We start from the raw sequence: 26,367 nt of genomic DNA on the forward strand, positions 1-26,367 counted from the left end.
CCTTGTTTCATGAGTTGTCATACCAGATTGCTACATTACTCACATTTTCCCGGAGGTTAGGGTCTGCCTTGTTTCATGAGTTGTCGTACCAGATTGCTACATTACTCACATTGTCCCGGAGGTTAGGGTCTGCCTTGTTTCATGAGTTGTCGTACCAGATTGCTACATTACTCACATTGTCCCGGAGGTTGGGGTCTGCCTTGTTTCATGAGTTGTCATACCAGATTGCTACATTACTCACATTGTCCCGGAGGTTAGGGTGTGCCTTGTTTCATGAGTTGTTGTACCAGATTGCTACATTACTCACATTGTCCCGGAGGTTAGGGTCTGCCTTGTTTCATGAGTTGTCATACCAGATTGCTACATTACTCACATTGTCCCGGAGGTTGGGGTCTGCCTTGTTTCATGAGTTGTCGTACCAGATTGCTACATTACTCACATTGTCCCGGAGGTTAGGGTGTGCCTTGTTTCATGAGTTGTCATACCAGATTGCTACATTACTCACATTGTCCCGGAGGTTAGGGTCTGCCTTGTTTCATGAGTTGTCGTACCAGATTGCTACATTACTCACATTGTCCCGGAGGTTAGGGTCTGCCTTGTTTCATGAGTTGTCATACCAGATTGCTACATTACTCACATTGTCCCGGAGGTTGGGGTCTGCCTTGTTTCATGAGTTGTCGTACCAGATTGCTACATTACTCACATTGTCCCGGAGGTTAGGGTCTGCCTTGTTTCATGAGTTGTCGTACCAGATTGCTACATTACTCACATTGTCCCGGAGGTTGGGGTCTGCCTTGTTTCATGAGTTGTTATACCAGATTGCTACATTACTCACATTGTCCCGGAGGTTGGGGTCTGCCTTGTTTCATGAGTTGTCGTACCAGATTGCTACATTACTCACATTGTCCCGGAGGTTAGGGTCTGCCTTGTTTCATGAGTTGTCATACCAGATTGCTACATTACTCACATTGTCCCGGAGGTTAGGGTCTGCCTTGTTTCATGACTTGTCGTACCAGATTGCTACATTACTCACATTGTCCCAGAGGTTAGGGTCTGCCGTGTTTCATGAGTTGTCATACCAGATTGCTACATTACTCACATTGTCCCGGAGGTTAGGGTCTGCCTTGTTTCATGAGTTGTCGTACCAGATTGCTACATTACTCACATTGTCCCGGAGGTTGGGGTCTGCCTTGTTTCATGAGTTGTCATACCAGATTGCTACATTACTCACATTGTCCCGGAGGTTAGGGTGTGCCTTGTTTCATGAGTTGTCGTACCAGATTGCTACATTACTCACATTGTCCCGGAGGTTGGGGTCTGCCTTGTTTCATGAGTTGTCGTACCAGATTGCTACATTACTCACATTGTCCCGGAGGTTAGGGTCTGCCTTGTTTCATGAGTTGTCATACCAGATTGCTACATTACTCACATTGTCCCGGAGGTTAGGGTCTGCCTCGGTTCATGAGTTGTCATACCAGATTGCTACATTACTCACATTGTCCCGGAGGTTGGGGTCTGCCTTGTTTCATGAGTTGTCGTACCAGATTGCTACATTACTCACATTGTCCCGGAGGTTAGGGTCTGCCTTGTTTCATGAGTTGTCGTACCAGATTGCTACATTACTCACATTGTCCCGGAGGTTAGGGTCTGCCTTGTTTCATGAGTTGTCATACCAGATTGCTACATTACTCACATTGTCCCGGAGGTTAGGGTCTGCCTTGTTTGATGAGTTGTCATACCAGATTGCTACATTACTCACATTGTCCCGGAGGTTAGGGTCTGCCTTGTTTCATGAGTTGTCATACCAGATTGCTACATTACTCACATTGTCCCGGAGGTTAGGGTCTGCCTTGTTTCATGAGTTGTCGTACCAGATTGCTACATTACTCACATTGTCCCGGAGGTTAGGGTCTGCCTTGTTTCATGAGTTGTCGTACCAGATTGCTACATTACTCACATTGTCCCGGAGGTTAGGGTGTGCCTTGTTTCATGAGTTGTCATACCAGATTGCTACATTACTCACATTGTCCCGGAGGTTGGGGTCTGCCTTGTTTCATGAGTTGTCATACCAGATTGCTACATTACTCACATTGTCCCGGAGGTTAGGGTCTGCCTTGTTTCATGAGTTGTCATACCAGATTGCTACATTACTCACATTGTCCCGGAGGTTGGAGTCTGCCTTGTTTCATGAGTTGTCATACCAGATTGCTACATTACTCACATTGTCCCGGAGGTTGGGGTCTGCCTTGTTTCATGAGTTGTTATACCAGATTGCTACATTACTCACATTGTCCCGGAGGTTAGGGTCTGCCTTGTTTCATGAGTTGTCATACCAGATTGCTACATTACTCACATTGTCCCGGAGGTTAGGGTCTGCCTTGTTTCATGAGTTGTCGTACCAGATTGCTACATTACTCACATTGTCCCGGAGGTTAGGGTCTGCCTTGTTTCATGAGTTGTCATACCAGATTGCTACATTACTCACATTGTCCCGGAGGTTGGGGTCAGCCTTCCTCTTGAGCAGCAGTTTGACGGCCTCCATCTGCATGTGTTCCGCAGCCCAAATCAGTGGAGTCCAGCCCCCGTCGTCCGTGACGTCAATGTCCAGGCGGTCAGTGTCCAGCAGGAGGCTGATCATGTTCAGGTGTCCGGCCTTGGCTGCGTAGTGCAGGGCAGTCATACCATCATCTGCCTACAGGGACAGAATCACACAGCTAGAGCCAGGCACCGTCCATTCAATCACCAGACGTTAAATAAGAGCCTCGCTCAGGGAAAACAGGGCTTATTGCATGTGTGTAGTGTCGTCCCAGATTAGCCTGTGCAGTCTGCACTTTACGCACATTCATTAAGCCCTGCTTTCACATAAGAGTGGCTCAAATAAACTGGTAAACAGTAGTAAGCAATTCTGACATTCTCTTAACATTAAATTCATTATTTTATTTTTTCTATTGTCTGAAATGCTAACAACAGTTTCTCCCCAAACCTTCCAAATATTACGTACAAAACTTCCAGAATCAGAGCCAAGAAAGATTAGATTTGTCTGTTACAATGAGAGGGTCCCTGTGGTGTAGTGGATTTGGTGTTTATCTATCCACCAGGAGGTCAGTGCTTTGATCCCCACTGTTGAGCATTCTTTACATTTCCCACAAAGACACAAAGTACTGGTTCTACCCAAAAAACAGACATAAGAGCATTTGAAGAAACTTTTTGCACTTTCCATGGAATCAAGCTTATATTATTAGGTTTAAACTTTAAAAGACCTACTTTGGCATCAATGGTGGTGTTGGCCTTGACTAGGTAGGTGACAACATCTGCGTGGTTGTTCTCCGCAGCAAACATGAGGGGTGTCCTCAGGGACTTGTCCTTCAGATGAGGAGAGGCCCCTGCCTGCAAGAGGGAGCCTGCTCTGAGCAAACTGGGCATAATGCATGACCGCAAGTGTCAGCCCAGATTAGCCTGCACAATTTGCACAGGCTAGTCAGCAGGGTTTTCCACAGGCCATTTAACAGTCCCTCGCCGGGGCGCTTGAATTTCGAAATCAGAGTCCCCGGGGCGCTTGAAATTTTCCGATCATTGTATTTTTACAGTAAAAGAAAATGGAGAATGTCAAGAAAATCAAGGTTTCTTTATCAGTGTATCAATATTCCCTGTTTTAAAAGAGCACTTAGTACCTACTTTCACACGTAATCGCCACAAACACCACATGGGGTCATAGATAATCCACTTATAGGAGATCGCATGACGCGCGTATCGATTATTCTAGCCACATTACATGGTCATTTATGCTGGCACCGATGTATCACAGGAAACTCTCAAGTAACTTTCCAGTCGTCAAACTGTGATGTTCATCGTCCAATCGGTTACGCAAATGCTTATGAGGGCGGGGTTAACTATCGACATTTTTTTTTGATTGACGTCAGGCACGAAGTAAGAGTTTATAGCAGCTTGATTAGCAAGGAGTTGTACCATTCACGTAATATAAAACTGGTAACTAGAACAGTACATAAAAGACGGTTTCGGGCATCATCATTACACCTTTTAACTGTAAACAAGTGTTACTCATGACACATAATTAATACGAGAAATTAATTGCAAGTGGTAAGCAATTACTTACTTGTAGCGAGTAAGTTTTGCAAATAACTCTTGGTAACAATTATGCGATAACAATTTAATTCCAGTACATGTTTATTTCATCATGTCCATTTATGGAACTGATTAACCTCGTTTTTCTGACATTTATAAGACATGTAATGCGCTTTAACAAATTAACGAATTAATTACGCACAACTGTAAATGTTTCGTTCGATTTTCAAATGAGCATTATCAATTTGTAATCCGAAACACGCTTCCGAATTTTAATGCTAACGCGACATGAACAAATTGTAGCGTCAAATAAACAGGACATTATCTTTTGTCTCAATAAAAAGGGCGCGAAAAATATGCAGACATGTAGAACGTCGCATGGAAAGTGTGGATGTATTTTGTGCTGTATAAAACATGAATATCATGTCAGGCGATTTACGCGTGTTCTGTGGAGAAAAAAAACCCGCCCTGATTGAACGATATTTTATCACATCTTTAAATAGTAACACATGTCAAAATTTATTTGATACTTAAGAAAATATGGCGATTTTTTTTTTAAATTCTTGAGCACTTTTATCGTAAATATTTACCAGAATTTGCTTTAAAACTGGAATATACGTGATTATCGGGTAATGAGTAGCGACTGGAAAAGTAGTAAGTATGCAGTAATAGATAGAAGGTATGGTTGATACGGATATATTAAGGATTGATCGAGACGGGATTATGCGTATCTATGCGGGAAAGGGTAAAATATAAATAAAGGGTAAAATATAAATAGTCACTTAAAATTTATTTGATACAATAGAAAAATGGCAAGGTTTGTATTAAAGAATTAATTGAGAGCTTTTATCGTCAGTATTTACCAGAAAGTGATTTATAAAATCGGAATAAACGGAATTATCGGGTAATAAATAGAAACTTGAAAAGTAGTAAGTATACAGTAATAGAGTCGGGTTGAAACGGATGTATTGGGGACTCGTTCGAGTAGAGATTTTACTATCTATGCCGAAAAGTTTTAAAACAATTAAATAATATATTATCTTGAAGAGTCATAGCCTCACCAAATGACGTCTTTTGATGCTGTTTTTATTTGAGTAAAAACGCACCACAGAATGTCAACTGACATGTTAAATTTTTTTTAAAAGTCAACTTTAGGAGGGGACACCCCTCCCGAACCACCCCTATCAACCCCGGGGCACCTGACAAAAATCCTGTGGAAAGCACTGATCAGGGACAACACTTTCTGTCTAAACTGGATTTCATTTAGAAGAGACTTTATTTAAATGAAAAATTCCATAAAAGCAGAAAGTTTCGTCCTTCATTGGAATGTGCTGTCTGCACAGGCTAATCTGGGCATGTGCCTTTACAAACATGCATTAAGTCCAGTTATAACAGAACGAAGCACAATCATTGATTGCATTTCCAAGGGTGTTGTGTAATATGAAACAATGATGAACATTTTTAAGAAGCTGGTAACCCATGACAATTCTGACTGTAGGCACATAAACATTTTCTATTCTGCTTGATAGTACATGTACCTTCATTGATTGCAGCTTAAACTATTATGTAGGAAAAATGTATATGGTTTAAACGTGCATTTACTCAATGAATCTCCCAAATTTCTCAAGGCAAATAGAGTCAAAACCAAGTGATTTTTCCCAATTCAACCCAGGCCCCGTTCCCAAACTGGTGGAAAGCACACTACAATACCTGAACAAGAGCATGTACAATGGCCAGACTGCCAACCGCTGCGGCCGCATGAAGAGCACTCTGACCCTCAATATCCTCGTAGCACTCATTGGGGTCATGGCCATCCTCTGTGGACCAATCAAACACTTGCATACAGCGTACCAGAACAACATTAGTTGAATCGCGTTCTGGAAAAACTTTGCTTAAAGCATTAGCTTACTGTTGGCACAGGCTAATCAGGGACAACTCTTTCCCCCTTACCTGGATTTTTGTTTAGACGAGACTTCATTTTTCCATAATAGAGGAAAGCATTTTCCAACATAAGACTGTGAAGCGCACAGGCTATAATTGGATGACGCCTTGCCCACATGCATTTAGCCCAATTTACCAAGAACAAGGTTCCAATAATTGTCTGTTTTCAATACAAAGTGGAGTACGCTCATTATTTGGACATAAGGTAAAATTCTATTACCAAATGCTACCTCAACCCATTTGTCACTGAACTGTTACAGCATTTGTAAGAATAGATAATAAACTAAAGCTATCACTGACACTGATTTGGACTCACCCCTACAAAAAAAACACTTTAATACAAAGTTTGAGCCTTGACGATCAATGCTAATGATCTCTTCATATGACCTCCAAGGCTGCAATGTCGATCTTGTGTACTTTATCTTAAACAATTAAATAAGACAGCTTGTTGACAAAATAGAATAAGTGAATAGGTTTAATTCAAACTAACCATCAGTTTCAAAGAAAAGTAGCTATTTACCGAGCATGTATATGACCCTCTCAAGGTCATTGTCATAGGCAGGAGTGTACAGGCACTTGGGAAGGTGGCGGAACTTCTTGGGCCTAGAAAATAGATAATGTTTCCACAAACTGTTATCATTATAATGATCAGGTTATGATAATAAAATCTCTTGTTCATTGGCGTGGTTAACTCATTTGAACACAAATATCAACTTTTATTTTTATTTTACAATTTCTTTTATACATAGATAGTTCTGAATTGTTATATATGTAACTTCAACAGAATTTTTATTCTTTAAAACAATACTGTTAAATCATTATTATAAGTGGGACACTTTTTCCAGATGATTTCTTGGTTTGAACGATCCACAAATTTAACACATACGCATTGGATAATGACTGACACAAATTCCTAATTTTTCTTTCCAAAATCAGAAAAAACAAATTTATGTGTCCCCCAAAAAATCATTTTAAATACACACGAAATTTACTGCCAACAAATATAAATAATTTTACACTTAATTAACTTGAATGTAATGAACGATAGATCATTTACTATAACGGTACGAAAAAGTGTCAATATATACTCACCTTTCTAGAGTTAGCGTGGACAGAGTCTTCTCTAGAGAGTACCTGTCTGGTCCAATAGGAAGGTCACCTACAAACACAAGAGATCTCATACTCATATGGGATGTCCCTGCAAACATATATGAGCCATGCTCTGGGAAAATGGGGCTTAATACATGTGCGTAAAAAGCCATCAAAGATAAGCATCTGCAATCTTCACAGGCATATCAGGGACGACATCTTCCGCCTTAACTGGATTTTTACTAAGAAGAGACCTCCAATAAAATACAAAAACCAACACATGCATTCAGCCATATTTTCCTAGGAAATTTTATTTGAAGTTTTAACAATGGCTGTTTGTAAAACATGCATGCCCCCCATATGGGCTGTCAGTTGTAGTGGCAGCCATTGTGTGAATATGTTTTTTGTCACTGTGGCCTTGACCTTTGACCTAGTGATCTGAAAATTAATAGGGGTCATCTGCCAGTCATGATCAATGTACCTATGAAGTTTCATGATCCTAGGTGTAAGCATTCTTGAGTTATCATCCGAAAACCATTTTACTATTTCTAGTCACTGTGACCTTGACCTTTGACCTAGTGACCTGAAAATCAATAGGGGTCATCTGCCAGTCATGATTAATGTTCCTATGAAGTTTCATGATCCTAGGCGTAAGCATTCTTGAGTTATCATCCGGAAACCATTTTACTGTTTTGAGTCACTGTGACCTTGACCTTTGATCTAGTGACCTGAAAATCAATAGGGGTCATCTGTCAGTCATGATCAATGTACCTATGAAGTTTCATGATCCTAGGCGTAAGCATTCTTGAGTTATCATCCGGAAACCATTTTACTATTTCGAGTCACTGTGACCTTGACCTTTGACCTAGTGACCTGAAAATCAAAAGGGGTTATCTGCCAGTCATGATCAATGTACCTATGAAGTTTCATGATCCTAAGCCTAAGCATTCTTGAGTTATCATCCGGAAACCATTTTACTATTTCAAGTCACTGTGATCTTGATCTTTGACCTAATGACCTGAAAATCAATAGGGGTCATCTGCCAGTCATGATCAATGTTCCTATGAAGTTTCATGATCCTAAGCGTAAGCATTCTTGAGTTATCATCAGGAAACCAATTTACTGTTTTGAGTCACTGTGACCATGTCCTTTGACCTAGTGACCTGAAAATCAATAGGGGTCATCTGCCAGTATTGATCAATGTACCTATGAAGTTTCATGATCCTAGGCGTAAGTATTCTTGAGTTATCATCCGGAAACCATTTTACTATTTCGAGTCACTGTGACCTTGACCTTTGACCTAGTGACCTGAAAATCAATAGGGGTTATCTGCCAGTCATGATCAATGTACCTATGAAGTTTCATGATTCTAGGCCTAAGCATTCTTGAGTTATCATCCGGAAACCATTTTACTATTTCGAGTCACTGTGACCTTGACCTTTGAACTAGTGACCTGCAAATCAATAGGGGTCATCTGCCAGTCATGATCAATGTACCTATGAAGTTTCATGATCCTAGGCCAAAGCGTTCTTGAATTATCATCCGGAAACCATCTGGTGGACAGACGGACAGACGGACGGACGGACCGACAGACATGTGCAATGCAATATACCCCCTCTTCTTCGAAGGGGGGCATAATAAATTAATTAAATTTCAACGGTTAAAATAGTTTTAATAATTAAAGAAACAATGTTTTAAATTTAAAATCATGTCATATGAAATATATACATACATAACACATGTCATACTTAAAATATGCCATGACTGAATGCCCTTTTGACAGATAAGCACCCTGCCCTTTACAAATCATAAGTAGAGAACTTAGCTGTGTACACTGCCAGTCCATGCATCTAACCTGTATGAGATTGTGTTCTTAGTCTTCTCCAGTATGACAGTGACAGAGGTAGCCTTTCCTTTCTTAGGTGAATGTACATGTCATTGTGCGTACATGGACGATAGATCATTTACTATAACAGTACTCAACAGGGGCATGCTACTCACCTGTGGAGAGCGTCTTCTTGGTCTTCTCCAGTACGACAGTGACAGAGGTTGCCTCCCCTGTCTATAGTGTACGTACACATGGACGATAGATCATTAACTTTAACAGCACACAACAGGGGCATGCTACTCACCTGTGGAGAGCGTCTTTTTGGTTTTCTCCAGTACGACAGTGACAGAGGTTGCCTCCCCTGTCTCCTTCTCTACACTCACACTGCGCCGGTCTACCAGCCCAAGACGGGCCTTCACACTGCACAAACATGAGTAACCTTCATTAACGCACATGTATACAATAAAATCTGTTATCTGTACTGTAAAATCTTCATTAAATTGGCTCTTCAATTTTTTACAGAGGGTTTATCAAATCAGAGTCATCTATGTTGCTTAACACGATCAAATCTTGCCATAGGTCAATTGACCTCTTGCCTGGACGATGATCGCTCCGCCCACTTAGTCACGTGGCTTAGCGGTTAGAAAACCTAGACAAGCTAAGACCAAAGTGGCTTCTTTGCCCATAGATTGCCTATAGATTACGAGGTATTCCAGATAATTTTTATTGGCTTTTTTCACCCCCTATAACACTGGTAAAGGGGGTTTGTGTCATATATGTATTATGCAAATGCAAAAAATGTAAGTATATAAAGAACATTAGGCCATAAAAAATAAATTCCTAGATTCTCATCCCCACCCGCCAATCGAAAATCTTCCCGCCCGAACGTTTTTTATTTTGAAAAAAACATCTGTAAAAAAAATTCGAGCCGCAAAATACTGAGAACGAAACGGCTGAATGAGTATGAAAATAGCGAAGTGCGAATCGGCGAATCAATGTCTCCGAGGCGCTTATCGATATTTAACAGCGCACGAGCGTGGTCTGAAATTTAAGTGATCGAGCGAAAACAACAACAAAATGTTTCTTATTTTGAGATGTAGAAACGGCGTTACAACCGTACAAGATTGGTTCGGGGTGCAGAAACTTTAACTCTCGCTGACCTGTGCGATGAGTTCATTTGTGGTTCGTTTGATCAAGCCCCATCATTGAAAGTTGACCACTCAAAACTCGTCTGTGCCTTTGACGGCCGAAATAAATTAGAATTGGCACAGGTGTCAACCGAAATTACAATTTAATAGTCAAACTGTCGGCTGTCTAGGAAATTTTATTGACTTTAGTATATGAGACACCCCTGAAACTTCCCATATTAAATGTGTATCATCTTCATTCTCAACATCTTCATCCAATTAATATAAACTGAACTTAAAATAGTAAATGCTGTCTATTGAATGCATACCATGTGTTAATCAATGATATCTAGTCATGCTGAAAACATAATGTAAAGGGTTCTGTTACAGATATGTATTTTCTTTAATACTTTGTCTAGTCAATGCTTTGTCTAGTCAATGCTTTGTCTTGTCAATGTTTTATTGAATGTCATAATATGTTTAACATTATATTAAAAGGGTAAAATACATACATACATACATATAGGCGTTATGCATATAAACTAACAAATTCATGAAAATTTCATTATTTATATATAGGACCGACACATAAAATGAAAAATAAACAATAAATAATAAAACCCACCCACTCGCAACCCAATTTTCCACAAAATTTGGATGAAAATCTAGTTATTTATTTTCTATGGCCAGAGCTATGTACAACGGGTATTACGGTATTTTAAACACGCTCCCAAACGCTTGCGCCGTTACCGAAATCTAACCTGTTACTATTATAATGTTAGTATTAGTAATAAATTAACACCTATACACTGGTATCTACCCATGTTATTTACGAAAATACTAATAAAACATATTTTCAACATGTATTTGACACGAGTAGCGCTTTATAACTGGGAATGCGCTTAAGTTTTACTCGCTTTCTGACACCGAGCGGGAACCGAAATCCCCCATGTTATTACGTATACAAGTGATATAAATAATGTTAAACATTGCTTGTGGGACATTTATCAATCATTATAATTGAAAGTGCAGAACATCTAAATGGTGGCATTTATTGATAAAATTGTATTGATAAATAGTAACGTAAGATAGTTTTCACTTGTTTCTGACATAAACAGCTATTTATAACATTGATTTTGTTAAGTTACGCAATACCAATATTCCCTATTAGTTACATATACATGTGATATAATTCATACTAAATATTGATGACACTTTCAGTTTCTGAAATAAATTAATGTTCTATAAGGTTTTTTTTGGTAAATCCACACATTGAAGCTTCCACTCGAACTTGTCAAGACCACATTTCTGCGTTGGCAATGGTATAAATTAAATTCCTCTAACTTGTCTATCTTGCTACCGACTATCCAAGTAACAAAAACCTTATTTACACAATTTCACTATATTTAATTTCCTATTATTTCGAACAAAATAAACGAAACTCGTTGAATAATGAGAATTAGCATTCAGCTTATCTAGAAAATGGCGGACAGGTAGTTAATAATCAGCGCGCATGATTTCTCGATCGCTGATTGTTCGATCGATATTTAGATAAGAATCTGATTGACAGTTGGCAAGATGTCAATAATCCACCAATGCTAACTCACTGAGGTTTAGCCTTGACCTCCTTGGTCCCCAGAGTTCCCTTGGTGAGCTCGGGCATGGTGAGCTGGACCTCGTACTGTGACGAGGCCTCCCCACAGTGGGGACACAGGTTCCTGCCGTCGCCACGGGTAACCTGGCACTGCTCATGGAAGTGGTGCACAAAGTTACTGTGCTCCTTGGAACAACGCAGGAACCGGCCCTAGTCAAGATGACATTAAGATATTAAACAGGGGTGTGATTACAGGGGTGTGATTCCAGGGGTGTGATTCTACAAACGCCTCATTTAGATATTTCAATTGCTCTCGCAAGCTGGAAAACGTGGCTTAATTCATGTGCTTACAAGTGTCGTCCCACATGAGCTTGAGCAGTCAGCTAAGGCTAATCAGGGAAAACACTTAATCGCTAAACCTGGATATTTGTTTAGAACAGACTTCCTTTAAGCGAAAAAATCTATGAAAACCAAAAGTGTTGTCCCTGATAAGGCTATGGTGAATGCAAAGTCTAATCTGGGATGACACTCAATGCACATTAAGCACTGTTTTCCCATAGCGAGGCTCTGATATTTTACAGGGGTGTAATTCTGAAATTGCCTCATTTTTAAATAGATCCAGAATAGTCTAGTCTTTAACACTAATTTAGGAAATGCTTTTTAACTAGTCAATTGTTATGAGTTGATAGTAAGTGGCCCTTTTTATTGCATGCCAATTAATTCATTCATTGTTATGAAGAGATAGTGAACGGATTGGCATGACTGGATGAATCACAGGTGGTTAGCGTGTGGCTATGATATTAATTAGTGAAAACATCATTTAAAATGATAAATAATCATATTATAACGAAAATTTAACTTTTCTGAAAAAAAAAATTCACTATCAAATATATATATATATAACAAGGTATGCAACTCAAAATCACCCCAAAACAGGGTGCATCGCTTTGAACAGCCATATCTTCATCAATTGTGCAGCGATTTTCACGATATCGGTCTTATTCAATGCAGAAATGAATTTCCTTTCTGGAAATGTATATGTCTTGCAATATTTTTACACATGCTGGGTCAACTTTTGAGAAATAACACGTAACTCAACTCGCATGACCCAGTTGACACTGATCAGGCAGTATTTATGAATGAAATCTCCAGTTGTAAAGACACACCTCCGCATTGGACCAATGAAATCACTCGTGTGTTTAAAATGTCAGTTAGTTGAAATGTATGTAAACAAAGGTTTCAAATGGCGCTGGACAGTTAGTTTTGATGCATAATGTAACGACAAGCACGGTAAGAATGTTTTTTCATACATTTTATTGAATTATGGTATCGAGGTTCGTGAAATTTGTAGGAAAAATGCCCTTTACTCCATGAAGATTTCAGTCTTAAATACTGCCTGATCAGTGTCATGCGAGTTGTGTATCGTGTTATTTCTTAAAAGTTGACCCAGCATTTGTAAAAATATTGCAAGACATATACATTTCCAGAAAGGAAATTCATTTCTGCGTTGAATAAGACCGAGATCGTGAAAATCGCTGCAAAATTGATGAAGTAATGGCTGTTCAAAACGATGCACCCCGTTTTGGGATGATTTTGAGTTGCATACCTTGTTATATATATATTTGATAGTGAAATATTTTTTTTCAGAAAAGTTAATTTTTCGTTATAATATGACTACTAAGTATTTATCATTCAAAATGATGTTTTCACTAATTAATATCATAACCACACGCTAACCACCTGTGGGATGAATGTTAACAAGTGTCAAAAATGCTTAAATTGCTGGTTTAGAAAAATATTTTTTGGCCATTTTTGCACATCCTAGTTCTTTTGATACTTATTATACAAATGACAAAAGAAAATCTTTGGGCAAGCAACAAATTGTAAAGGCCATTGGTTAATGGACCACTGCTGATTTCCATCTATAAACTGTTGTACTCACCTGTGTACAGAAATGTCCACAGCCCGGACAGCACTGATGTGAGCGCAGTCTTCTCCGATGGGCCTCGCACACCGCCAGGAAGGGAATCTTGACAGCAGGACGCACAAGCTGCGGGTTGGTCACTCGATTACAGCAGCCCAATACCTAGGACAACAAGCATTCATTGAATCAATATCCCCTGCCAAACAAGAGATGTGTTTGTCAGAAACACAAAGCCCCCTACTGCGCCGCTTTTTTTTTACCTTTGACCTTGAAGGATGACCTTGACCTTTCACCACTCAAAATGTGCAGCTCCATGCGATACATATGCATGCCAATATCAAGTTGCTATCTTCAATATTGCAAAACTTTAATCAAGGTTAAAGCTTTCCACAGAATGACAGACAGACAGACAGGCCAAAAACAATTTACCCCCAATCATTCGATCCGGGGGCATAAAAAATAAATATAAATACCCATGAAGTTTCAAGTTGAAATCTTGTATCATATCTAAGATATAGCCCTGAAAAGTTACATTATACAAAAACAGCGAAGGGCAAAACTCTTATCAGGGGTGTCAATTGGCTAAAATCTAAAATCCTGAAAATAGGCCTATCGTTTTGGGGCCAGAGCAAAGAAGGGTTAATAATTCATGTAACTTTGATTACTATTGTAAATAATTAATGTAACTTTGTTTACAATTGTATATAACTTTGTAAACATTATGTCAAAGTAAAATAATTTGTGTTTAAGATGACATTTTGTGACAATAATCTTAAAATTCCAGAAAAAAATCCTCTGATTTATATCAATATCAAAATTGGTCCTTAAGGGCCAAAATCCTGATTTCAGGCATAATCCTGAACTTTGACGCCTCTGCTTATTTAGGAAAGTTCAAGATAACCGCTGCCTTACCTTTCCATCAACTGAGTCCAGGGCCTGACAGAAGGTGACGCTGGAGGCCATTTTCTGGAAACTTGCCCCACTGATCTTACATGTACACAACGGAACCACGTCCTTGTCAGGCGGGGCACTGCCCCCTGCAGTCACCTGGAACATGCAGAGATCCCAGGGGTCAGAATAGGGACAGCTAAGAAATCTGTAAATTTAACTTGTCCAGTAATTTCATTCCCAGTTGTTTTTTTATCATTTAGAGAATGAGGCCGGGTCCCTTTGTATTGGGGAAAAATCATGTGTTAAACAAAAATATAAATTGGGAAGTTAGTTAAGTTGTTTATTTGCTAACATAAACTTTAAAATTGAGAATACAAGTGATTTCAATAATATTTGCATAAGTTCAACATATATAGCAGTATGTGAGATGAACTAAATGTTGATTAATTTCTTTAATGGTTTGAAAACCATTAATTGGGAATTTTTAGTTCAATTTGTGGAAAATATATACTTTTTCTGATGGGAATGGGTCACTACACCGGCCCCAAATTTGAACGAACAAAACCCACACTAATTCAGTTTTAAAAGTATATATATTCCATAAGTAGAGGGCTATTTAATTATCATTTCATATAAGCCTCAAAAAAAGCAGTTGGGGGTTGTTCAATATTTTGTTCAAAATACCTTTTTCACAATTCTTAAGGCAAAACCTGATTGATGTAATGTGTGTTTTTAAAAAAAATAATGCCTTTTCATTGAATAAAAAAAACTGAAATAGCTGGGTTCTAAAGAAGACTTTTATTGAAATGGTTCATAAACATCACTTATCAATTGACATTTAATTTAATTGACAGTTCAAAATCATGACATTTTTGTTTCCTACAATTGATAGTGTACATGAAACCCTTGAAGCCATTAGAGTGGAAAATATCATATACATTGTTAACTATACATGCCATTACAATTTTATAAAACTTTGATCAAGTTTTAATACCACATGCATAAAACTTAATTATGCCCACTATCAACTGTTTTAATCTCTTAATTTGAAAAAAAAGGTTTTCCATTACAAAATATAAGAACCAGTCATAAACACTTGAAACTCTTTTGTCAGTAACTTATCCTTGTATCAAAAATCAGTTTTTCCTCACATAAATATTTTGGGGTGTGATTTTGGAAACACCTTTGGGGAGAAAAAAAACCTCCCCATTCCCTTACTGACTTCACAAAGTCATTTTAATTATTTATAACATCCATTAAACTCAAAAACTAAATGCTAAGCAATGCTGACACTCAAGAGGAAGACATTTGCTTAAAAGAGAAAACACACTGCTAAAATTTGACAATTAAATTTAAGACCATAGAAAATTACCTCTATTTCACTTTGTGTTTCACTTTCAGATCGCTGGTCCTCGGCAACAGACTTCTGTTCCGGGGGTGTTCTGGGAGGTGTGACCGGATACAACCCGTTGGCTACAATCTTGCCATCCACAATACGCCCGTCCATCACGTGACCATTGGGCAGCCTATAGGCACCACCTGCTGTCAAGGTGTGCTTTAATACTGACTGCTGCTTCTGAGGGCTGGAATGTGAGGCTGACGTGGTGAACACAATGTTCTGGTTACCCATGACAGGGGTTGGTATTGATGAAACCAGGTTTGTCGAGGTAAACACGAGTGATTTATTGGCAGTGTTTGAAGCATTCTGCATGGCAGTGGAAAATTGGATTGGCGCCAGAAGAACAGGCATGCCCTTTTGTGGCTGCAAAATAGTCGTCATTTTGGGTGACGCGCTGGTTAGGATTGGCATCCCCTGCGACTGAGCAATGGCCACAAACTGAGCACCTTGAGAGGACGAGTTGGGTGGGGAATTGAAGATCTGGAACATGGGCATCCCGTTGAAGGTGCCACTGTGGATGATCGCCTGGGGCCCGGCACTGGAGGTAGGGGCCAGGATGATGGGTGTGGCCCCAGACATGGATGACTGAATCAGAGAATGAGCAGGGACCGAGGGACTTCCGGTGGGAACCAGAGTTATCACCTGCGTCTGCCCCTGGGATTTCATAGGTGTGCTGCACACAGGTGGTGAGCGGAAGCCGTCTAGCGGTCTGGAGGCGCTGATGGATGGGGAGCCATTGGTTTCCAGCCGTGGTTTCTTGCCTTCTTGGGTCATCTTGACACTGTCAGAATCAGACATTTGCAGAATCTTCATTGGGCCTAAAAACAGAACATGTCCAATTGTTCATGATATTGAATATATTTATTTATTTATTTATTTATTTATTTAAAGAAAAACAAGAGATGTGTTTGTCAGAAACACAATGCCCCCTATTGCGCCGCTTTGAAGCAATATATTTGAACTTTGACCTTGAAGGATGACCTTGACCTTTCACCACTCAAAATGTGCAGCTCCATGAGATACACATGCATGCCAAATATAAAGTTGCTATCTTCAATGTTGCAAAAGATATCACAAAACTTTTACCAAGGTTAAAGTTTTGGGACACACACAATGAATGACAGACAGACAGGCCAAAAACAATATGCCCCAGATCTTTCGATCCAGGGGCATAAAAACAAATAAAGCTACATGTTAGGCAAGAAAAAGCTATGTACGTTCACCTGAGGCCTTCCTCTTTCTGTGTTCCCCAATGTTGGTTGATTCTGACCCGTCTTGTTGACTCTCTGCTCTCTCTTGCCGAACCTTATCAGACACCTACAACACATCACAAAATTAGTCAAAATTCAAATTAGATCAAAACACCTGTAAATGACAGCAAAGAAAGAAGAATATCAGTTAAAATGATGGATGTTCCCCGATTATACGCTTTGCCACTATATCAGTTATTTGTGCGCAAACTAGGGGAGGAAAACTCTGTGTAGTGATCATAGATGAGCATAATGGAGAGACAAACCTCTTAAAACAGACACACAAATAAACACCTAGTTGCACTTAACAAGAGGGCCATGATGGCCCTGAATCGCTGACCTGACTAACCTTGCTACATCAACTTAAATTTTATCAGACCCATATACAATCCAAGCCAGATTTCATCAATTAATACATTCTGACAAAATTTCATTAAGACGTGATGAAAACTGTGACCACTTTTATCTACACACTGTTTAACTAGAATTGGCCCTGTGACCTAATTTTTGACCCCAGATGACCCATATACGATCCAAAATCAGATATTGTCAAGATAAACATTCTGACCACATTTCATTAAGATCACATGAAAACTATGACCTCTATTGTTTACATAAGCTGTTTCTATGATTTGATCTAGTGACCTAGTTTTTGACCACAGATGACCCAAATACAATCCTAACCCAGATTTCATCAACATAAACATTCTGACCATATTTTATTAAGTTTGGATGAAAACTTTGACCTCTACTGTCTACACATGTGTTTTTTTAAACTTTGACCTAGATACCTAGTTTTTGACCCTAGATGACCCAAATTCGATCCCAACCCAGACTGTAACAAGACAAACATTCTGACCATATTTCATTAAGATCTGATGACCTCTATTGTCCACACAAGGTTTTTCTATGATTTGACCTAGTGACCTAGTTTCTGACCCCAGATGACCCAAATACAATCTTAATCCAGATTATATCAAGATAAACATTCTGACCAAATTTCATAAAGATTGGATGGAAACTGTGACCTCTTTTGTCTACACAAGGTTTTTCTATTATTTGACCTAATTACCTAGTTTTTGACCCAAGATGACCCAAATACAATCCCAACCCAGATTTCATCAAGATAAACAGTCTGACCAAATTTCATAAAGATATGATGAAAACTGTGACCTCTATTGTCTACACAAGGTTTTTCTATTATTTGACCTAGTGACCTAGTTTTTGACCCCAGATGACCCAAATTCAATCCCAACCCAGATTTCATCAAGATAAACATTCTAACCACATTTCATTTAGATTGGATGAAAACTGTGACCTATATTGTCTACACAAGGTTTTTCTATTATTTGACCTAGTGACCTAGTTTTTTACCCAAGATGACCCAAATACAATCCCAACCCAGATTTCATCAAGATTAACATTCTAGCCACATTTCATGAAGATTGGATGAAAACTGTGACCTCTATTGTCTACACAAGGTTTTTCTATTATTTGACCTAGTGACCTAGTTTTTGACCCCAGACGATCCACATACAATCCAATCCCAGATTTTATCAACATAATCATTCTGACCAAATTTCATAACGATTGGATGATAACTGTGACCTCTACTGTCTACACAAACAAATTGTTGACGGACGCACGGACGCACACACGACGGACACCTGACATCACACTGTCACATAAGCTCACCATGTCACTTCGTAACAGGTGAGCTAAAAACATGACATGATTTACTTATAAAACACTTTTTTTACTTCACTTAGTAAAGTAAACAAAATGTGTTTGTGAAACACAATGTCCTCATATATTTGACCTTTGACCTTGAAGGTTGACCTTGACCTTTCACCACTCAAAATGTGTAGCTCCATGCATGCCAAATATCAAGTTGCTTCAACTTGACCTTTCACCACTCAAAATGTGTAGCTCCATGCATGCCAAATATCAAGTTGCTATCTTCAATATTGCAAAAGTGTACATTAAACAAGGGCTGTTTGTAAAACATGCATGCCCCCAATATGGGCTGTCCGTTGTAGTGGCAGCCATTGTGTGAATACGTTTTTTGTCACTGTGACCTTGACCTTTGACCTAGTGACCTGAAAATCAATAGGGGTCATCTGCGAGTCACGATCAATGTACCTATGAAGTGTCATGATCCTAGGCAAAAGCGTTCTTGAGTTATCATCCGAAAATCATTTTACTATTTCGGGTCAACGTGACCTTGACCTTTGACCTTGTGACCTCAAAATCAATAGGGGTCATCTGCGAGTCATGATCAATCTACCTATGAAGTTTCATGATCCTAGGCATATGCGTTCTTGAGTTATCATCCAAAAACCATTTTACTATTTCGGGTCACCGTGACCTTGACCTTTGACCTAGTGACCTCAAAATCAATAGGGGTCATCTGCGAGTCTTGATCAATCTACCCATGAAGTTTCATGATCCTAGGCGTATGAATTCTTGAGTTATCATCCGGAAACCATTTTACTATTTCGGGTCACTGTGACCTTGACCTTTGACCTAGTGACCTCAAAATCAATAGGGGTTATCTGCGAGTCATGATCAATCTACCCATGAAGTTTCATGATCCTAGGCGTATGCATTCTTGAGTTATCATCCGGAAACCATTTTACTATTTCGGGTCACCATGACCTTGACCTTTGACCTAGTGACCTCAAAATCAATAGGGGTCATCTGCAAGTCATGATCAATCTACCCATGAAGTTTCATGATCCTAGGCGTATGCGTTCTTGAGTTATCATCCGGAAACCATTTTACTATTTCGGGTCACCGTGACCTTGACCTTTGACCTAGTGACCTCAAAATCAATAGGGGTCATCTGCGAGTCATGATCAATCTACCTATGAAGTTTCATGATCCTATATATATATAGTATAATGCGTATAGAATTAGTTTATGAAATATGCCATGATTGCAGAGCAGAAAAAAGAAGAAACCGTCAAAGACGGGTGATGCTCCCCAAAGTTTTTTTTTGTCACAACATTGCACTATATATTCAGACAAAAGGAAACGTCTTGAAGGCGTCTTGGGGGGACAAGAATTTTTTTATATAAAATTTCAAAAGGGATATAACTCTGCAAAAAATCATCCGACCAGATCCCGCTGATAATATGCACATCTCCTCTTGGTAGTGAAGCTTCCCATAAAGTTTCATTGAATTCCGGTCATTAGTTGCTAAGAAATAGCCTGGACAAGAATTGCACTGTATGTACAGTTAATGGAAAATTTCAAAGGGCAATAACTCTGTGAAAAATCATCCGACCAATACCCGCTGATAATATGCACATCTTCTCTTGGTAGTGAAGCTTCCCATAAAGTTTCATTGAATTCCGGTCATTAGTTGCTGAGAAATAGCCCAGACAAGAATTGCACTGTATGTACAGTTAATGGAAAATTTCAAAGGGCCATAACTCTGTGAAAAATCATCCGACCAGAACCCGCTGATAATATGCACATCCCCTCTTGGTAGTGAAGCTTCCCATAAAGTTTCATTGAATTCGGGTCATTAGTTGCTGAGAAATAGCCCGGACAAGAATTGCACTATACACAGTTAATGGAAATTTTCAAAGGGCCATAACTCTGTGAAAAATCATCCGACCAGAACCCGCTGATAATATGCACATCTCCTCTTGGTAGTGAAGCTTCCATAAAGTTTCATTGAATTCCGGTAATTAGTTGCTGAGAAATAGCCCGGACAAGAATTGCACTGTATGTACAGTTAATGGAAAATTTCAAAGGGCCATAACACTGTGAAAAATCATCCGACCAGAACCCGCTGATAATATGCACATCTCCTCTTGGTAGTGAAGCTTCCCATAAAGTTTCATTGAATTCGGATCATTAGTTGCTGAGAAATAGCCCTGACAAGAATTGCACTATACACAGTCAATGAAAATTTTTAAAGGGCCATAACTCTGTGAAAAATCATTCGACCAAAACCCGCTGATAATATGCACATCTCCTCTTGGTAGTGAAGCTTCCCATAAAGTTTCTTTGAATTACGGTCATTAGTTGCTGAGAAATAGCCCGGACAAAAATTGTGCACGGACAGACACACGGACGGACACATGGACGGACGGACAGACAAAGCGGCGACTATATGCTCCCCCTAAAATTTTTTGGGGGAGCATATAAACAGCTGAATGGATAAAGATTTGCAGCCATACAGCCCAGAGTCTGTCAAGTCTGTTGTACTATTAGCTACAGGGGTCGGCCTAGGGTCACTTCTCTCTTGACTGGCATTTAAGGAGAAGTGAGCAGAAATAAACAAGAAACCGTCGGACACGGGTGATGCTCCCCAAAGTTTTTTTTTGTCACAATATTGTACTATATATTCAGATAAAAGGAAACATCTTGAGGGGCATAACTTTGAACAAAATAATACGATGGATGGTTTAGCAACTTAAAAATTTCAAAGGGCCATAACTCTCTAAAACAAGAGCACCGCCTTGCGGGTGCAGACCGCTCATCTATTTTTTATTTTTAAAGGTGAAGGGACTCTCAATTTCAATCACAAAGGAGGGAAGGGTGGAGTGAAGAGGGATGTATATTGTGGGGGTGTGGTCATTTCTTACATTATCTTCCAAAAATGCGAACAAAAATGAAAAATAAAAAAAATAAAAATAAATATTTGTGTTTTTTAACCGTTTCAAAAAAAAAATTGTGGGGGTGTGGTGGGGGGGGGTTAAGTGTGAGGGTGTGGTGGTAATTTGATTTTCTTTTAAATGGTGAAGGGACTCTCATTTTCAATCACAAAGAAGGGACGGGTGGAGTAAAGAGGGGTGTATAGTGTGATAAAATAAAATTTCGGGGGGGGGGGGGGGGGGGATACTTGGGTGTGATGGTTAGACGGTATTTCAAACATAAAATAATACAAATAAATATTTGTGGTTTTAAACCGTTTCAAAAAAAAAATTAAGGGTGGGGGTGGGGGTGGGGGGGTATTGTATAGTGTGAGGGTGTGGTGGTCATTTGTGAGATGATCTTAAAAAAAGGAAAAAAAAAAAATAGGGGGGGGGGATTCGGGGGGGGGGGGGGGGGGTATAGTATAGTGTGTGGGTGTGGTGGTCATTTGTGAGATGATCTTAAAAAAATAAAAAAATATAAAAAAAAATTAGGGGGGGGGGGGGAAATTCGGGGGTGGGGTGGGGGGGGTATTGGGTGCGATGGTTGGACGGTTTTTCAAACATAAAATAATAAAAATAAATATTTGTGTTTTTAACCGTTTAAAAAAAAAAACAATTTGGGGGGTGGGGGGGGGGTATAGTATAGTGTGAGGGTGTGGTGGTCATTTGTGAGATGAAAAAAAAATAAAAAAATTAGGGGAGGTGGGGGGGTTGATTCAGGGGGGGGGGGGGGAGGGGGGAGGGCACGGGGGATGGTTTGGGTGGAGTCTATTGTGGTATGTCAGGTAAGAGTAGTTTTGTCAAAGTATCAATCAAATCTAATCATAAATAAAGAAGTAATGGCATTTTTAGCAAAATTTAATAATTTGACCTTGAGAGTCAAGGTCATTCAAAGGTCAAGGTAAAATTCAACTTGCCAGGTACAGTAACCTCATGGTAGCAAGAAAGTATTTGAAGTTTGAAAGCAATAGCCTTGATACTTTAGAAGTAAAGTGGATCGAAACACAAAATTTAACCATATATTTGAAGTTACTAAGTCAAAAAAGGGCCATAATTCCGTAAAAATGACAACCAGAGTTATGCAACTTGTCCTTTTACTATACCCTTATGATAGTTTGCGAGTGTTCCAAGTATGAAAGCAATATCTATGATACTTTAGGGGTAAAGTGGACCAAAACACAAAACTTAACCAAATTTTCAATTTTCTAAGTATAAAGGACCCATAATTCCGTCCAAATGCCATTCAGAGTTACATTACTTTGCCTGCACAGTCCCCTTATGATAGTTAATAAGTGTTGCAAGTATGAAAGCAATAGCTTTGATACTGTAGGAATAAAGTGGACCTAAACACAAAACTTAACCAAATTTTCAATTTTCTAAGTATAAAAAGGGCACATAATTCTGTCAAAATGCCAGTCAGAGTTACATTACTTTGCCTGCACAGTCCCCTTATGATAGTAAGTAAGTGTTGCAAGTATGAAAGCAATAGCTTTGATACTTAAGGAATAAAATGGACCTAAACGCAAAACTTAACCAAAATTTTCAATTTTATAAGTATAAAAAGGGCACATAATTCTGTCAAAATGCACGCCAGAGTTATCTAACTTTGCCTGCCCAGTCCCCTCATGATAGTAAGTAAGTGTACCAAGTTTGCATGCAATAGCATTGATACTTTCTAAGAAAAGTGGACCTAAACGCAAAACTTAAACGGACGCCGACGCAGACGCCAAGGTGATGACAATAGCTCATATTTTTTTTTCAAATAATAGATGAGCTAAAAATCATCTAACCAGAACCCACAAATAACATGCGCATCTCCAAGAGGTAGTTAAGCTTCCCATAAAGCTTCATTGAATTCCAGTCAGTAGTTGGGGAGAAATAGCCCGGACAAGAATTGCACTATATGTACAGTTAATAGAAAATTTCAAAGCGCCACAACTCTGTGAAAAATCATCCGACCATAACCGGCTGATAATATGCACATCTCCTGTTGGTAGTGAAGCTTCCCATAAAGTTTCATTGAATTCCCATAATAAGTTGCTGAGAAATAGCTTGGACAAGAATTGCACTACATGTATATGTACAATGAAAAATTTCAAAGGGCCATAACTCTGTGAAAAATCATCCGACAAGAACCGGCTGATAATATGCACATCTCCTCTTGGTAGTGAAGCTTCCCATAAACTTTTATTGAATTCCATTCAAAAGTTGCTGAGAAATAGCCCGGACAAGACTTGCACTATATGTACAATGGAAAATTTCAAAGGGCCATAACTCTATAAAAAATCATCCGACGAGGACCGGCTGATAATATGCACATCTCCTCTTGGTAGTGAAGCTTCCCATAAAGTTTCATTAAATAGTTTCTGAGAAATAGCCCGGACAAAAATTGTGCACGGACGGACACACGGACACAAGGAAACACGGACGGACAGACGAAGCGGCGACTACATGTATATGCTCCCCCCAAAATAAATTTTGGGGAAGCATAAAAAGAAGTCATGTTTTTTGGTAATATCTTATCTATCTTGTAATAAGTTGCATTATTTTACCATTTTTAATCACTAAATACAAAATGTAAATTAAGAATCCTGCTCTTCCATTTATTTTAATTGTTCATTGAATTAACAATCAAGTAAAAAGAAAACGACTAAATAGACAACTTACATTAAGCATTCAAGTGTACATGAAAGTGCATATATTGTTTACATCCACAACCCACCCACCCCACAAACAAAATAAACATTATTTTTGAGTTGGGCGAATTCAATATAAAAAATTAATAATTAATTTAAAATCTAAACAAGGGACAAAATTGTCACAAAACCAGGTTTTCAATTTTTTTAAAGTCTGATCATAAAGGTAGACAATTCAAAATGTGCATTGTTACCCCCCTTGTTTCAAATTCAATCTATTTTTACTTGTGGCAACCTTGATTTCAATTTTTTTTTAAATCTGATAAAGGGAGACAACTCAAAATGTGCATTGTTACTGATTGTTCATAGTTAGCCCCCTTGTTTCAAAATCAATTTATTTTTAGTAGTGGCGACCTTGACCTTTGAGATATCGACGTAATTCTTTCGCGTGACACAACATCCAATGATGGTGAACAAATGTGCCAAATGATTTTAAAATCTCACAATGAACGACATAGTTATGGCCCAGACACGCTCATTTGTGGCAATTTTTTACCTTTGAACTCAAAGTATGACCTTGGAGATATCAACGTAATTCTTTCGCGTGACACACCGTCCAATGATTGACGGGGCGCTTGAAATTTTCCGATCGGTGTATTCTTCAGTAAAAGAAAGTGGAGATTGTCCAAAAAAATCAAGGTTTCCCTATCAGTGTATCAATATTCCCTGTTTTAAAAGAGCACTCGGTACCTACTTTCACAAGTAGTCGCCATAAACACCACATGGGGTAATGGATAATCCACTGATAAGAGAATAGCATGACGTGCGTATCAATTATTCTAGCCATATTACACGGTCATTTAAATGCTGAAAAGGATGTATCTGGTAACTTTCCAGTCGTCAAACTGTGAAGTTCATCGTCAAATCGGTTACGCGAATGCTTATGAGGGCGGGGTTAACTATCGACCATTATTTTTTATTGATGTCGGGCATGAAGTACCGGTAAGAGTTTATCGCAGCTTGATTAGCAAGAAGTTGTACCATTTGAGTAATATAAAACCGGTAATTAGTACAGTACAGAACATTAAAGACGGTTTCGGGCATCATCATCACACCTTTTTACTGTAAACAAGTGTTACCTATGACTCATAATTAATACGAGAAATTAATTGCAAGTGGTAAACAATTAATTATTATAGCGAGTAAGTTGTGCAAATGACTCCCGGTTACAATTATGTGATAACAATTTATTTAATTCCAGTACATGTATATTTCAACATGTCCATTTATAGAACTGATTCACCTCGTTTTTCTGACATTTATTCGACACGTTATGCGCTTTAACAAATTTTCGTTGAATTAATTACACACACTTGTAAATGTTTCGTCCGATAATCGAAAGTTAGAAGACTGATGATGGCAACCAGCCGTGATCCTCGTGGACAACGTGAATTTCATGTATAATTCCGTCAAAACATTTATTCGACTCGAAAAGTGTTTAAACAAATTATCGTTGAATTTATAACGCAACGGTTAATATTTGTTGAAATCTCAAATGGGAATAATTAAATTTGTAATCCGAAACCCATTCCCGTAAGTCGATGTTAACGCGTTTTTAATCTAAAACACACTTCCGAATGTAAATGTTACCGCAACGTTAAATATTTTTGCTTCAAATTAGCAGTGCAAATTTATTTTGTGTCGAATCTTTTTCTCAATTAAAAAGAGCGCAAAAATTAAGCAGCATGTACAACGTCGCGTCTATTGCATACAAATGGCATGTATTGAGCGTTTAACAAGCGCACAACAGGTCAGGGGATTGACGCATATTCAGAGGCAATATTTCATCAAATCTATAAATAGTCACTTAAAAAATGGCAAGGTTTGTGTTAAAGAAATAACTGAAAGCTTTTATCGTAAATATTTACCAGAAAGAGATTGATAAAAACGGAG

At 38.7% G+C, this 26,367-nt stretch overlaps 1 protein-coding gene across 2 annotated transcripts in view; it reads right to left on the reverse strand.

The window, feature by feature from the left end:
- The window catches only part of LOC127882121 (uncharacterized), a 73,155-nt gene that overhangs the window by 23,276 nt on the left and 23,512 nt on the right, over positions 1–26,367 (reverse strand). For both annotated transcript variants that reach the window (XM_052430579.1, XM_052430578.1), the window contains exons 3-13: positions 17,100–17,193; positions 15,850–16,694; positions 14,499–14,633; positions 13,605–13,748; positions 11,676–11,872; positions 9,246–9,361; positions 7,117–7,183; positions 6,545–6,627; positions 5,794–5,900; positions 3,265–3,387; positions 2,486–2,692 (exon numbers count right to left, since the gene is read on the reverse strand). In XM_052430579.1, the coding sequence (XP_052286539.1) occupies positions 2,486–2,692; positions 3,265–3,387; positions 5,794–5,900; positions 6,545–6,627; positions 7,117–7,183; positions 9,246–9,361; positions 11,676–11,872; positions 13,605–13,748; positions 14,499–14,633; positions 15,850–16,694; positions 17,100–17,193 (2,118 nt within the window). The remainder of the gene's footprint in view (positions 1–2,485; positions 2,693–3,264; positions 3,388–5,793; positions 5,901–6,544; positions 6,628–7,116; positions 7,184–9,245; positions 9,362–11,675; positions 11,873–13,604; positions 13,749–14,498; positions 14,634–15,849; positions 16,695–17,099; positions 17,194–26,367) is intronic.

The sequence above is a fragment of the Dreissena polymorpha genome, chromosome 5 (genome assembly GCF_020536995.1).
Source record: "Dreissena polymorpha isolate Duluth1 chromosome 5, UMN_Dpol_1.0, whole genome shotgun sequence".
In the NCBI taxonomy this organism is placed as follows: domain Eukaryota; kingdom Metazoa; phylum Mollusca; class Bivalvia; order Myida; family Dreissenidae; genus Dreissena; species Dreissena polymorpha.